The sequence below is a fragment of the Nomascus leucogenys genome, chromosome 4, assembly GCF_006542625.1.
Source record: "Nomascus leucogenys isolate Asia chromosome 4, Asia_NLE_v1, whole genome shotgun sequence".
Lineage (NCBI taxonomy): Eukaryota > Metazoa > Chordata > Mammalia > Primates > Hylobatidae > Nomascus > Nomascus leucogenys.
In genome coordinates, this window is record NC_044384.1 from 119,808,107 (window position 1) to 119,824,893 (window position 16,787).

Genomic DNA, 16,787 nt, shown 5'->3' on the forward strand with positions numbered 1-16,787 from the left:
TTTAATGGTGTTCATTTTCCCCAAATGATCTATATATTCACTGCCAAATCAAAAGCTCAACAGGGTTTTTTTTTTTTTTTGGTGGAACTTAACTTGATTCTACAATTTGTATGAAAAAGCAGGGCAAATTAAGGAACAATGGAGGGACGGATGGACTTACTCTACCATATTTTCTGAATTACCTTAAAGCTATATATTAAGTGAACACACACAGAGCTCTATGGAATATAACAGAGGGTCTAGAAATAGATGCATATATGGACATATGATTTACTACAAAAGGGATACTGAAGAGCTGTAGGAAATGAACTGTCTTTTCAATAAATGGTGCTGGGTCACTTAGATATACATATGCCAATAAAACCCCTTAAAACAAAAACAATTCACATTGTGCTCAACAGATGAGTTATAGGTGGACTGCAAAGCTAAGTATAAAAAGTAGAACAATAAATTTTCTGGAAAACACAGCAGACTATCTTCCTGGCTTCAAGTGAGGAAAAGATTTTGTACAGGTATACAACAGATGGAAATAGACTATATTAAAATTATTAATTCCTAGGCAATTTGCAACACAAATGAAGGCCTTATATACAAGACAAACAATTCCTATTAACATAATAAATTTAAAAAAAAACCGGAGAAATGTATTAGAACCAACACCTTATAAAAGGGAGATTTCTAAAGGGCCAGCATTATTAACCTAGAAATATCAAACTAAACATGATGACAAATCATTATTCACCCACCAGAGAGGCAAAATTAAAAAGAATGACAAGGGTTGACTGGGATATGGAAGTAACCCATCAATTCCACTTTTAGGTAAACACCCACAGAAATATATGCATATAAGCACCAAGGGAGATGTAAAAGAGTTAATTCCTTTAGCATTGTTGGCAATATCCTCAACCTGGAAACAATGTAAATACCCTTTAGCAACAGAATGGATATGTGTATGTGAGGGCGAGCTACTGACACACACAAGGAATACTATATATAGCAATGAAACAAAAAAACGTGTAGCTGCAAGCAACAACCTCGATGCATTTCACAAATACTGGGCAAAAGAAGACAGATAAAAATAATACATACCCTATTATTCCATTTCTATAGTTCAAATAGATGCACCTAAACATATTTAGAGAGAAATATTGAATTGGTAAAACCATAAATCAAAGTACCAATAAACACCAGTATGATTACCTTTTGGAGAGGGAAGTGGGACAGCATAGTGGCCACAAGGGGTCATGAAGAAGCTTCTGGAGTACTGGCACTGTTCTGTTCTCTTGACCTGTGTCACGGATACAAAGTTGCTCACTTTGCAGTTAATTCACTAAGGTGAGCAGTTGACCCCTGAACAATGACTGCCAGTCAAAAATTCACATAAAACTTTGAGTCCCCCAAAACATAACCAGTAATAGGCTAAAAAACAGTGATAAGTCTCACACATGGTGTTAAGTGGATACTAGCAACTTGAGCTCACAGTAGCAACAGATGGCTATATTATTATAGTACAGTACGTATTTTATGCAGTTATGATTTAATATGGCTTTACATTGGTTTACATTTCTCAACTGTGAATGGCACCATGTAGTGAGCTTAAGTTTTCATAAATTTTAACATATGATAGACTTGTATATATTTTATGGTAGTAAATGATAAAATAGTAGTACCTAGGCCAGGTGCAGTGGCTTACCTGTAATCCCAGCACTTTGGGAGGTCGTGACAAGTTGATCACTTGAAGCCAGGAGTTCAAGATGAGCATGGCCAATGTGGTGAAACCCCATCTCTACCAAACATACAAAAATTAGCCAGGGATGGTGGTGGGCACCTGTAGTCCCAGCTGCTTGGGAGGCTGAGACACGAGAATCGCTTGAACCCAGGAGGTGGAGGTTGCAGTGAGCCGATATCACGTCACTGCACTCCAGCCCGAGTGATGGAGCAAGACTGTCTCAAATCAACAGCAAAAAAGTGGTTATCTATGTACTTTGTGCATTAATCACATAGCTTTTTCTTTTAAAATATTTCTAGGCTATGCAGTTCATTTGCAAGCTTTTTTCAAATTGTTGTAAATCTCCAAAAATGTTTCAATACATTAATTATATAGGTTTTTTGAGACAGCGTCTCACTCTGTTGCCCAGGCTGCAGTGCAGTGGCACGACCTCAGCTCACTGCAACCTCCGCCTCCCAGGTTCAAGCTATTCTCCAGCCTCAGCCTCCAGAGTAGCTGGACTACAGGTGCTCGCCACCATGCCTGGCTAATTTTTGTATTTTTAGTAGAGATGGGGTTATACCATGTTGGCCAGGCTGGTCTCGAACTCCTGACCTCAAATGATCTGCCCACCTCAGCCACCCAAAGTGCTGGGATTACAGGCGTAAGCCACTGTGCCCGGCCAAAATTTTTCAATACATTTATTGAAAAAAAATCCATGTGTGCAACTCATGTTGTTCAAGGGTCAACTGTACATTTTTGTGTTCTCTGTGACATTTCACAATAAGATATCATGACATTTCATTACTGTTTTTGGTCTGTCTCAATTTCCTACTATTTCCATGGCAGACAGCTGTTGAGCTCAACATTTATCCATTACTCCACCTATCTTGATTAAAGACTATGGGCAACATGGCAAAACCAGCATTAAGCAGCAGCAGCTACAGCAAGATGAAAAGAGTTCTGGAGACTGGTAGCACAACAATGTAAATGTACTTCACTATTGAACTGTATACTTCAAAATGGTTAAGTTGGTAAATTTTATTTAATATGTATTTTACCATTAATTTTTTAAAAACGAGAAACAGCTCCAAATTTCATGATCTTACAGCCCCTTGGCTATGGAAACTCACTACAGGATGCTTTTATACTATTTTAGTCCTCTGGTCACTTGGTCATGGCCTAGAATGCAAATGAATTAAAACTCCAGAACTATAAACTCAAGTAGGTTACAATGTAAGTCTTAAAAGGGAATTTTGTCTTTGGAGTTGCTGCCTCACTGCCTTATTTATACTACAGAGCACTACAGCCTAAAAGCTATTTTATAGTCTAAAACTTCAAGGCCGCGATCTTTAAGTTCCTTTGGTGTACAATGTTAGTGATCACGCATGAAATGAATTAAGAGATCTAAAGAATATTTTAAGTCAATTATCCTATGTTCCAATGTATTCAAACTACTATTTCACTTTTGTGCTACAATACAAGTGCTTAAACAGTTACAATATAGTATTTTACTGACAAGATACACTGAACCAAAATGTTGTTTCCTGAGAAAGGTGAGGGGTCTTTCCTTTGGGATTTTTCTAATGAGAAAATTCTATACTGAGACTTGACATTTCATTACCAGAACTTCATGGATGGTTTTGTTAGGTTCCTATCCTTATTTACACAGAGATAAAATCCCTAGTTGGCTAGGTGTTCCCCCTCCCCAAATCCCTTCCAAAAACAAAAAACAAAAACAAATCCAAAAAACCGAGATTTTCATTCCAGGGTAAAAGAAGGCCAAATAAAATAGCTTGGTCTAAGATGAAATAATCTAACGTATTTTTTTCCACACATTTTCTTTAAAACCTTTGTGAAAGTCAACAAGGAAGGAGGAGGTACGTGTTCAGTACTAATTCCTTTCAAAACCAAAAGATTTGTAAAAAACAACACTTAACACAAAATTTGAATTAACTTTATTTCCCCTACAGTCAACAACTTCTCTGCATTGAATTTTAAAGCAACAAAGTAAAATAAAATCCCCCATATGACAAGGTATCAGAAATCCAGACTTCGTTACACTCTATTTGTGAAAATGTTCAGCCATTTTATTGTTCTGTAAAGGAACCATCATCTGGGTCAAAAATGAATTCTATAAATCAAAGAATATTCTACACCTTGGAAAAGAAAATCAGCAGTAACATTCTCACTGAACATTGTAAATTACATTTTTCTTCATAAAAGGTACATACTATTCTGTACTTTTCCACCAAAAGCAGTGGTGTGTTATGCTTGTTATATAAAAAAAAGTTATATCCTGTGGCAGGAAAAACCCTTTCTCTTTCACTTTTACTGAACAACTGGAGAAAATGTTCAAGTCTGTATAAAGTTGACTATAAGCTGGAAAGTGAACTTGTTCAATCTCCATTTACATTTTAGTGCATTTTTTGACAATTGTCACATTTTTAATAAAAGTAAGAAAATGCATATAGCACTAAAGAGTGTTTCATCAAATGCTTAAGGGATTAAAAAATATGGAGCAGAGAACAAAATCATTGTGATGGATGAAACTGTTGTAAAATGAAAAGTCCAGGCAAAGTTGTTACAAGTCTTTTGTCATTTTGATGAGTCACAGAAAATGAACTTTGTATACCTGTTCACTTTAAGGGTTTTTTCCTTAATCTTTTGCATGTAAACATAGTGCTAACTTCAGTACTAAGACACCAAAACCCCATCCTGGTAAGCAACATCCTGTGTAGTTGCCATGATTTCCAAAGAATATAAATTTAGCCCTTGAATGAATGATGTATGAAATCTGCTCTGTAAGTACCTGGTGAAAACAACTGCTAACAACAGTAATAATGTGTCAACATAAAAAAACTACTTGAATCAATTAGCTACTCAGAGGTCCATCTTTGAAACAGCAGCTTCTTCTCAGAGCAAACAGTAAGCAATAGAAAATACACATTTGATGAAACATTCTTTGCATTGGAGAAACATGAAAATAAATATAATTCAAGGAAGTATAATGATTTTTCTAATATGTCTTTCTCAGACCTGTACTAGTTTACCGGTTCAAGAAGCTCTCATCACATTTTGTCATTTGTATTTTACATATTGCTATTTGGGTAATTCAAATAAAATGCAGGTCTTGTAAAAGAATAAAAACATTAACAAGTATGCATGTGCCAGGGACCAAATTAGAGGGTTCTTTGGTGCAATTAGTCCAAATTCTCAGATTTGAAGGATAATATGTACCAATAAAAAAAAAAAATCTGCTGCTAGACATTTACAGCAGTGCTCTGTCTTGCTTCACATTAGAAATCGAAAACAGCTGTTCTCAACAAGCCAATTTTATTTTTTTAATCAGGCATTGCCAGAAAATTTTGTACATTAACCTGGGCCAGTGATGGTTCTGTACCCTCTGTTGCTGTGAAACATGACATGAGCTAAAGGCAAAGACCGGTTCTCACAAGGACAACTGCTTCAAGTTCGGAACCAGAACAGTGCATTTAAACAGTCTTCTTAGATATTTTCTTGCCTTTCTTAAAAACCAGCTTATTTTTAATGTAGCCACGCTTCCTTTTGGTAGTCTATAAAAAAACAAAACACATAGTATTAATGCAGGCTTCTTACTGATTAAAAAATCTATAAACACACACATGGTTTACTGCACTATGATGACTTAGTAAGCTCTTTGCTCTTCTTGTGACTGGATTCCTTAAATAGTTCAGTGAACACCACTAAACTGTTAGTGGTGTTTCTTACCTGAGTACACTAACACATCCAAAGTGAAAGGACTAGGTTCCTAGACATCCTCACCATCAAGTGAATGAATCTTCAGCTCTCTTCTCAACCACAAAGTGCTGAGCTGTAATTATCAAAATTTCCAGGCAAGACAGAATCTTTAACACTAGACTAAGGAATCAGAAATGGCAATGCTGCTCCTGGTTTAGCCTCCAGGAAATTAGGTGTGTGCCAGAAAAACAAGTTAACTTACTAACTCTTAGAGTCCCTGTTTTCTGTAAAATGAGGACGACTGTAAACATCTACAAAAATGAGATATAATCACTTGGTACATTCTCTAAAAATAATCCTTTAGATAGGAAAATAAGCAATTGAAAATGTAAAGCAAAACAACATTCCTTCAGTTTCATAGATCTTTTAAAAATAAAATATTTTTCTTAACAATTCAGTCTCCCACTAAAATACTTTCAATAGACATTTCCTAGGATTAGAAACAAATTACCGGGAATGTAGTGGTACAAATTACTACAAAAATATTTATGTTAGAACCCTACAGGATAAATTACAGGCACATATGTCTTTCAATCTGACACACAGCCCTAGATATTGAAGACAGCAAATATTTTTTGAAAATAAGTAACTTAATGCACCATCAAAGCTCTGGGTTAACAGAGGCAGAAGACTCAAGAGACTGACCACTCAATTCAATTTTCACATTTAAATACAACTCTCAGAGGTTTCAGAAACTGGGTAAATCCTGCATCATGTTCCTTTATTCATGATATTTAATTCAAGACAATTTATAGTAGTTTCTAACAGGGATGAGAACACAAGGCAAAATGCAATCCTTCTTAAGGTACTAAAAATTAGCTACTGCTAACTTGTTAACCCCATTATGTTACCTTATTGTTAAACTGATTTTATTAAGGCACAAAGTAAGAAACTTCAGAGGATACAATTTTCAAAACTTCAAACCAGATCTAGTAGTTCCTTTATTATCATTACATCCAGATTCTAACAGGATACTTTTTCTATGAGATCTTATGATGTGCCCCAGGAATATCCAAGTGTGTAACAGCCCTCAGGGTGCTTTCCTCCTACTGGCAGTGAACCATGTGCCAAAAAGCCTTTTCTGCAGCCTGGACTACAATTTCTAGCACCTTAGTCATGACGGCTTTGCGATGGCCGGTGAACTCTCAGAATGGATGCTGTTATGTATACCCTCCTCCTCCAAAGTCAAAACCAGGGTAGAGAAAGTATAAAAAGCATTCCTTCATAGTGCTAGTACAAAACATCTAAAGCCATGGAAACCAGAACGTCAAAATATGTTATTGGCTACCACAATATATGTTTTGGGCACACAAGACAGATTGTTTTATTTATCCATTCACATTTATTTGGGGAAAATGATGGGAAGACAAAAGGGGTCAAATGAAGAAAATTCACTGCCTTTGGGGTCTATATCATCAGACAAGTTCAACAGCCCTCTTTCTGCAGAAAAAGTACACCTTAGTTATACTTGGATATCTTATGAATAACTGCTTTGAGACTAGCAGCATTTGCTGCTCACCATTTTCTCCTACCTCATGCCTGTGACAATCATCTGATTTTTTAATGTTATTTTACCTAAAGATGATGAGTTTGATATGACTAACACAATGAATGTCAGCTCTATGTGACATCTTTAAATACATTAGTCTAGATATGGTAATTTACATCTGGCACATAAAATATTCATATAAAAAGCTTCCATTTACATACCACACCATTAATATTCAGCACTTTTATAGTCAAATTAAAATCATCTGTATTTTGAATATATTTGATGTATATTTTAAGTAACAAAGAGTTAAGACGGTTGTTTCAATAAGATAGCTGATCTGAGCTATGTAAACCTAAGCATACTTAAAAAATGAGATCCGAAGTCAGTCTAATAATAATCAGTATTATAAGGATAGTACCTTATAATGAACCTTAACATTTTATCTGACTGTTCATTACTTCCCATTTCCTATTGCTGGACAACCTATATAAATACTAATTTTTAGTCCTCTTTTATAGCAAAGATTATAGATCTATTTGGCTTAAGTGAGGAATAATGACCCCCAATGAAATACTTCATATCTTATATAATACTCATTAGGAAAGAATTACAGTAGTCTCATAATTCCTGCCTATAAGCTTTGTCACAATTACATTAAAAAATAATTATCTTAAGATAAATGATTTTTTTGGGCTTCAGAAGGACTCACCCAACTCAAACCTATTCTTTATTCAATGAATAATAGAGTAACATCATACTAAGAATGGAACATGAAGATGCAATATAAATTTGCTCTGCTCAAAAGATGAAGAACTAATCATAATTCTATTACTTGAGAATTTAGCATTTTTACTTTCATACAGGCTTGGAAAGCGATGGCCACAGCTACATCTTACTTTACAAGTAAGTCTTACCAGTGAGAATAGCACAAACCAAAGCCAGAATGCCTCTGGAAGAATCTCAGCTTGGGATATCTGAAGTGCTCAGTTTGAAAGGAATGCTCCTAGCAGACTAGCCTGATATTTATTTTGTATTAATATAGAAGCCATAGTCTTTATAAATCTGGCAGATGGAAATTTATTGCAATTTCCAGAAATTCTTTTTCATACAAACCAACACACCTTAAGTTACCCTTTAATGCCTTCACTTGGCACCCACCTTCTTTGACAAATACTTCTGTTTTGGGAAAATGTTGGTGACTCGAGGTTTGTGATCTAATGTCTCCCTGTTATCAGGTGCTTTTACTTTATATATCCTAACAAGCCAGTGTTCTGATGTAAAGGCTTCTTCCAAATGTTTGAATTTAATGTCCTTATTTCCAATCTCAGCATTACGTGTTCGGTCAAAACCTGGGGGTGTACGAAAATCCAGCTGCAAAAGTGACATTATTATTGAGTGTTAACCATATTGGAAAACATTCAGTGTTATAAGACAGTAAACGTTATCATTACAGTAATACCTTCTCCCTTTAAACTAGGAAAACAATCAAGTAATCTATTTTAATAGTTCTCGTATATTGCTAACTAGATAGGAAAAAATCAGGAAGAGAGAAACTAAGTACATCAGAGTAAGAATTTCACAAAATCCTTAGAGTAGATGAGCATTCTAAAGGCATTAAAAAAAAAAAATCCACCAAAACATAGAAATGAAATCTATCAAAGCCCTTTTTATAGGTATACAGAAAGAACACACCCAAGGTGCTTCTTTTCTGTTTCAGGGCCTTGCACTATCTATCCTCTCTGCCTGGCATGTTCTTCATTCAGCTCTTTTGCATGGTTAGCTCCTTTACCATCCCCTTCAGGGAAATATTTTCTTGAGATTAGTGACTGACAAATCTCCTTTATTATTTCCTCATAGCATCTTGTTCTTTTACTCCATAATATATATTATTAACATCTTTACTTACGCTAAAAATTACCTGTATCTTTGACTGGGATGTAAACATGTCTTTGTCTTATTCAAAGTGTAGCTTTATATCCCAATTATTATTTGTTAAATAAATGCACAAGTAAGAGATACTACATTCTGAAAGTGGGAACTACAAAGGAGGCCAAATAAAAAAACCAAACCGTGAAGGGATTTGAGGGATAAAATGGGAAAACATAGGGAGAGAAGGAGACTTTAAGAAATTCTCAGACTGTCTTGATGTGGTGGCTCACACCTATAATCCCAGTACTTTGGGACGCTGAGGCAGGAGGATGGCCTGAGCCCAGGAGTTCAAGACCAGCCTGGGCAACATAGCAAGATCTTGTCTCTACAAAAAATACAAAAATTAACTGGACGTGGTGGTATGTGCCTGTAGTCCCAGCTACTCAGGAGGCTGAGGTGGGAGGATCAACTGAGCCCAGGAGGTCAAGGCTGCAGTGAACCATGATTGCACCACTGTACTCCAGTATGGGCCACAGAGTGAGATCCTGTCTCAGGGGAAAAAAAAAATGCTCAGACTAAGTTTATGTTGACATACAAATCTAGCATAAGTAAATTCAACTTTTTTTTCCATTTTTTTTTTTAAACAGAGACTGGGTTTCGCCATCTTGCCCAGGCTGGTCTCAAACTCCTGGGCTCAAGCAATCCTCCCACCTAACCTCCCAAAATTCTGGGATTACAGGTGTGAGCCACCAGGCCTGGCAAAACTCAACTTTAAAACAAACATGAAAACCAGCTCTCCTTCAAATAGTGAATTACTTTTTCTTGCTTATCTATATGATGGCTTGAGTAAGGTAGGCATCAAAATGAATGTATGCTGGGAACATGGCTTAAAACTATTGATAAACTTAAAAGAGAGGAAGAAAAAGGTCCTTCAATGTGATCAGTAGTGAGCAGAGAAACTAATCAGAAACAAGCCAATCAGAAAATATGTTTTCTGGGGTAACTGATTATTATGGCCAGTGTGCTTCTTTCTTAGCAAGAGTTTAAAGACCAAATGTGGCCTTCAAAAGAAATTATAAACACAAACAAAAACCTAAATCTAGATTATCACCTGCTGTTTTTTAAGTCATCTACAGAGTAATTCCAAGTGAGTAATGATAAAATATGATCTGGAATTACCTGAAGCAACACAACAAACAGGAACACAGTATATGCTAACTATTCTGAAACCAAGTGAATATTCTAGTCCATATTAGCCACAAAGATGGTGTTTTAGAAAAGGATAAAACTTGGGGCTTGGCGTGGTGGCTCAGACCTGCAATCCCAGCACTTTGGGAGGCCAAGGTGGGGGGATCACGAGGTCAGATCGAGACCATCCTGGCTAACATGGTGAAACCCCATCTCTACTAAAAATACAAACGATTAGCCGGGCGTGGTGGCAGCCGCCTGTAGTCTCAGCTACTCGGGAGGCTGAGGCAGGAGAATGGCGTGAACTTGGGAGGCAAAGCTTGCAGTGAGCCAAGATCACGCCACTGCACTCCAGCCTGGGTGACAGAGCGAGACTCCCTCTCAAAAACAAAAAACAAACAAACAAAAGACCACGGTAAAACTTGATTCACAAATTGAGGTCCAAACACACCCCTTTAGTTTTGATAGCTATCTTGATTCCCAGTGATAGTATAAAATTAAGCAAGCAATTTTTCCCTCTGCTTTCTTATCAACTTAGAAATACAGAAATAAGCAGTTTTCAGTGAAACTAATAGTATGAAGATAATAATTTGGGACAGATACTTACAACTAACAAGAGCAAGACAAATTTATTAAGACGTTCGGCGCACATTATGCAGGAGAAACCTCAATGAAAAGGAACTGAAAGCAGTGGCTTAGAACTCTGGCTTACATAGCATGTTTAACAAAGAACAATACATTTGTGGAGAAAGGACAAAGAAAGTGGTTTTAGGCCTTCAAGATGGGAAAGTAGAAGGGTACATATATGGGAGAAACTAATGGAGTAAGTTTTGTTTGCAGATTCCTCTGGTGCTTTCTCTGGGCTGATAAGAGTCTTAGAGTTGTCTCCAGTAAAGGAGAATTTATATTCTGCCTTTAGGCAGAAAAGAGGTTAGATAGAACTTTTTCTCTGTTTGCTGCTTCTAAATTGCCTTCAGCTCAAAATTAACTTTCATGTCAAAGAGGCCTATTTTGGGGTTACATATTCTGGTTTCCCTAAAAATCAAGTCATCAATCCAGGCCCCATTATTTACAAACAAGAAAAGAACTGGAATCCAAGGCAGATACAAATTGTCTGAGAGTTATATGACTTGACAGAACCCGATCGAAAACACAGGTATTATGACATCAAGTCCATTGTTTCTTCTTTCTGCCACAATGCCTCTTTGCACATTCACTCATTTTGTAGACCCTTAAGCTTTTGTACCACATCATTCTAATTTACTGGAAAACTCTGACCCAGACAGCTCTAGCTATTTGTGGTAATGGAGAACAGGGAGACAGTGAACATCTGAAGTGACTATTTACTTCCAATCTTTAATTTTAAGCTTTTATCCACCAAGCAGCAAAGTGACCTAAGACACCACACTGTTTCCTAGCTAGGAGAACTCTTCTTGGAGAAAAATACTTTCCAAAAGCATGAGGTCTAACGGTGAGATGGCAAGCAAAGATTGGATTTGAGGCTACTGTTAATAAATATGTTAGAAAGAAGTCCTTGATCTAAAATTTTATTTTCTAATTTCTCACATATTAGTTTCAGAAATCTAAATTTAATGAAAAAAAAGACTATTTAGACAAGCACATTTCTCTTCAGCACAAAAATATCATTATCCTGTTTTCTAGAGGCAAATAAGACTATGTTCTAAATATTATTTTGAATGAAAATTAGAGAAAAATGGATTTAACTAACCTGCATTTCTCCAAATCTGTAGTACGACATTTTATACATAAGGCAATTCAACAAAGTAGGGGATCCTGCTTTGTCTACACGGAATTCTCCCTGTGGAGTAAAATAGTCACTTTCCTACAAGAAAGAAAGCAGAAGTTCTACGTTAGTTCAACTTAACATATTCAAAGCTACAGTTTCCTCTTTTCATTTCCCCGTAAGAATAAGCTTTTGAGGTATCTTTATAAAGCCATATTCAGTTACACCTCAAAAAAATTAATCCCACCAGACTTTGAACCATGTTATAAGGCCTTAATAATCATTATTTTTGAGACAAGGTCTTGTTCTGTCATCGAGGCTGGAGTGCAGTGGCGTGACCGTGGCTCACTGCAGCCTCAACCTCCTGGGCTCAAGCAATCCTCCCATTTCAGCCTCTCAAGTAGCTGGGACTATAGGCCCACAGCACCACGCCCAACTAATTTTTGCATTTTTTTGTAGAGGCAGGGTTTCACCATGTTGTCCAGGCTGGTCTTGAACTACTGGGCTCAAGTGATTGGCCTCCCAAAATACTAGGATTACAGACATGAGCCACTGCACATAGCCACTTTCATAATTTAAAGAGACTGGTACCAACACCATGGCTTAATACCAGGTAGGGCTGGCTCTCTCAATTACCCAACCTCATCTCCATTATTCCTTTTCAGAGTTTTCTTAAATGTTCTAGCTAAATTTTTCCACATGAACTTTAAAATTGGCTTTATCTGGGAAGGAGAATGTTAAAAAGACTCCTGTGGTAATTTTTATTGGGTTAACTTATAAATTAACCTCTATGAGGAACAATTTTGGCACTCTAGGTAAAAAATGTAATTTCTGAGTCAGAAATTCCTTTTCCAGGAATTAACGCTACAGAGATACTTGTATATGGCCAAATTAATGAATGCAGAAAATTATTATGCCATTGTTTATAAAACTAAAATATTGGAAACAATCTAAATTCCATCAATGGGGACAGGTTAAATAAATCATGGCACACACACAAAAAAATGCAACGTACTGTGCAAATGTAAACAAAGGAATGAAGAAGTTCTCCGTATTCTAACATGGAAAGATCACCAAGACATATTATGAAGTGAACAGGGTATATAACTTGCTAGAAGTTAAGAATCACAAGAAAAGAACCAGTGATTACCAGGGACTCCACCCCCCCCATTTTTAACTGACACATAAATTTGTGTATATTTATGGTGTACACCATGTTTTGAAAGATGCACTGTGAAATGGCTACATCGATCTAACTAACATATGCATCAATCATACTTATTTTGTTGTAGTGAGAACACTGAAATATCTACTCTCTTAGCAACTTACAAGTACACAATGCATTGTTACTAACTATAGAAGAACTTTTTTTTTTAGGGGGGTAGACTTTTTTGTATATCCTCTTACACTTTATTTTTGAACCACATGAAGAAGGGTAGCCATTTATTGTATATCCTCTTATACTTTACTTTTGAACCATATGACTGTATTATCTATTCACAAAGTTTAAAAATAATTTAAGATGCACAGAAATTTAGGATTTCTGTAATATTAATGTTGAAAGCATACATTTAGAAACAGTGATCTATCACATGTCACAGTTTTAACACTGACTGCCAAAGCAAATCCGCAAATAAAAACCATACTGGGAGAATTAAATTTCAGAAGATTAATACAAAAAAAAATGTTTACTAATCACAGTTAAGGGAAACATTACAGCATTGACATTTGACCAGGAAATCTGAGGCTTTACTTCATCCCCATCACATGACACCTGCATACATTTTCCCAAAAGACTCCTTTATTCTGGATCAGTGGCAATTACTCATATCTTTTGTGCCTTCATCATGTAAAAGCACAATGCTGGATGTCCATCTTCTAAGAGCTCACAATTTAGTGAAAGAGGTAAGACAGAATCTAATACAAAATAGCAGTGGTCCCCAACCTTTTTGGCACCAGAGACTGGTTTCGTGGAAGACAATTTTTCCACGGATGGCGGAGGGCTGGTGGTTTCTAGATGAAATTGTTCCCCCTCAGATCATCAAGCACTGGTTAGATTCTCATAAGGAACATGCAACCTAGATCCCCTGCATGCGCAGTTCACAATAGGGTTTGTGCTCCTATGAAAATCTAATGCTGCCGCTGGTCTGACAGGAGGCGGAGCTCAGGCGGCAATGCTCGCTCACCTGCCCCTTACCTCCTGCTATGTGGCCTGATTCCTAACAGGCCACGGACCAGTGCTGGTCCGCTGCCTGGGGTCTGGGGACTCCTGCAAAACAGGTATAAATAATTTGGTGATGAGTACAGATGTGAGTATACCAGAAAATGGCTTTTGGAGAGGGGACAAGTCTGTGGTAGGGAAGGTATTCCAGGAAAGAGAACAGTAGAAACGCACTTGTCAGGTGTGTCAAGGAAAGAAACCACAAGCAAGTTTCAGGGGCTAGAACATACTGGCAGAGTAGAAAAAGGTGGCAGAAGAACAAGAGACCAGCAAAGGAAGGCAAACATGAAGAGGGTTACATTCCAAGCTAAAGAGTTTACACTTTATACCAATGTTTTATCAGAGGTTATCTACTTTGTACCAGTCCCTAGGCTGGGGCTTCAACTACTTTACTACAAATTCTCATTAAACGGCACTACAAATTAGTTATTTTTGGCAAAAGATAACCTAGTCAGCCTTGGTCACCATTTTAATTCCAGATCCTAGAACTAAACCTAGTGCTCAAAGTATATTATGTTGACTGGCTAAAATAACTTGCCCAAGTTGACAGTTTTAGTTTTAACTCATGTCTGTCTGGTTTTAAGACCCTTTCCCTTAATCTATTGAAGTCTTTTGAGCCTAAAAGTAACATGATCAATTTCATCTTACACTGGGAGGGAAGAAACAAGGCAAAGATAGCAATTTCAAGGCTACTATCCTATTTCAGGTTTACAAGCATAAGGGTAAGTACTAGAGTGGAAGCAATGGAAATGGAAAGAAAGGGATGACGTGAGAGGCTGTGAAGAGACGTAAAAGTAAGAAGTCTTGGCAAGGGACTGCTTCATGGGGAAGAATGGTATATTAGTTCCATTTCGAGTTCAAAAAGTTTTAATATAGGAAATGCCTCTACTATCTTTAATAAATAGTAAAGCCAGGGTAAGGAACTAATCTGAGGGATAGGATGATGAAACAAATACAATGCGATTAGCAAGATCAGAGAATTACTTGGACACAGTGAGCTATTTTTCACATACCTAGAATTATCTAGTTTCTTACCCGAATGTCTTTGGGATGTTCCCCTTCAGCTATCCTAACCATCCAGAGAAATTTGTTGATATCATCACCAGAATAGCCAATAACCCCTCCAAAAATAACCAAAACATAATCTACATCTAGAGTCCTCATGATTTTATAGGCTGCTGTTTCATTAGAAGACATAGCTTTTCCCACCTGCAGAATTTTAAAAAAAAAGAGAATGTTTTTGATTATTCCCACATTCATAAAAATCAATGTATATTTTTACAACATGGAATTCATCAAGAGTTTGTTTTACATGGAATTTTTTTGCAGAAATGATTTCCTATGAATTCAACAAATGCATTGAAATCTATGAACGTCTCAACTACTATAACTAATTTATAGTCAAAAATCAGAATATATGTTCTAATATTTTACTAATAATTAAGTTCTATGACATTAACATTTTATGATGAAAGCAGGCAAGCTTAGAAAAAACAACTTCTCACAACCGCAGGCCAGGGCTGGCCAGTGATCTTGCTAGCACATATATTTCTTCTCCCCAGTCTAGCACACATCTGATAATTAGCTACAACAGTAATACAAATAGAATTCATTTGGTTAAGACTACTCTTTGTATTTAAAAATCTTTGAAGTACAAAGAGGGGATTACATTAATCTATGTAGACTAGTTGTTTAATAGCTAGAGGAACAGTTTGCCTATCCATAAAATACAGTGCATTTACTTTACATATTTGCAAATAATTTTTAGTTTATAACACAAAAAATACAAGCCAAACATTTTAAGTTGCAGATTTTGTCTAATTCTTCAGTAAGCTAAATTTATCACAAAATCTACCAGAAATCGGCCTGCAATTCTGAATGATACTTAGTACCATTCTTAAAAACAAAATAAGCACACCTTGAACTCACTTTATTGAATATATGTGTAAAAAAGTATTTTGAGAATTCAGCAGAGTACTTTTCACCCACATTTTTCCTATTTAGTCACAAGTGAAGCCTGATTGCTAAGGAGTGAATAAAGATTTTTTAACCTTGTGTTTATTAAATCCTTACCAGTGCTATGTGGCTGTTATTCCAGGTGTTATTATCCACCAACGTAGTTCTATTAGCCATTCCAGCTATCTGATAGCCATAATCCCACCAAGACATTACTCGTGCATGTTCATCTGTATTTTGCCTTAGCCAAAAGTAAGCTTCTCTAAAATCATCTAAGATATTCCTGGTGCTGAAAAGAATCACAATACTCTTTTAAATGAGATGTCACAAATGTGAAAAGGCTAACTTAAAATCTTGAGGTATTAAACCACTGAATACGTTCAGATTTTAAGGATGGTAGTTATTAAAAGCCTCTACCGATGAGAAAAAAAAAAGTGAAACAATGAAGAGCTAGACTAGTGTTATTCAAACTAATGCGTGTGCACAAACCACCTGCATATCTTGTATGTAAAAAAAAAAAAAAAAGCCGATTCTGATTCAGTAGTTCTGGGGTAGGGCCTAATAGTGTACAAGCCTAATAAGCTCCCAAGTAAAACAGTAGTTGAAAGCCATGGCAATACATCAATCAGCTATTCTTACATTTTAGCTGCATCCGAATCACCTGGGTCTATTAAACCACAGACTGCTAGGCCCCCAGCCCCAGGTTTCTAATTCTGTAACATTAGGGTGAGGTCAAGAATTTGCATTTCTAACAAGTTTCATGTAATGATGATGCTGTGTGTACAAAGACCACACATTTGAGAAAAACTGATGTATATGGTTATGCATG

At 36.4% G+C, this 16,787-nt stretch overlaps 1 protein-coding gene across 2 annotated transcripts in view; it reads right to left on the reverse strand.

Moving 5' to 3' along the window:
* Nucleotides 1-3,643: 3,643 nt before the first annotated feature.
* The window catches only part of STT3B (STT3 oligosaccharyltransferase complex catalytic subunit B), a 111,050-nt gene continuing 97,906 nt past the window's right edge, over nucleotides 3,644-16,787 (reverse strand). Inside the window, exons 12-16 of one of the 2 annotated variants that reach the window (XM_030812228.1) lie at nucleotides 16,076-16,247; nucleotides 15,038-15,211; nucleotides 11,767-11,880; nucleotides 8,139-8,351; nucleotides 3,644-5,283 (exon numbers count right to left, since the gene is read on the reverse strand). In XM_030812228.1, coding sequence (XP_030668088.1) covers nucleotides 5,203-5,283; nucleotides 8,139-8,351; nucleotides 11,767-11,880; nucleotides 15,038-15,211; nucleotides 16,076-16,247 — 754 coding nt within the window. In that variant the 3' untranslated portion in view covers nucleotides 3,644-5,202. The remainder of the gene's footprint in view (nucleotides 5,284-8,138; nucleotides 8,352-11,766; nucleotides 11,881-15,037; nucleotides 15,212-16,075; nucleotides 16,248-16,787) is intronic. The other variant, XM_030812229.1, reaches the window with a different exon arrangement.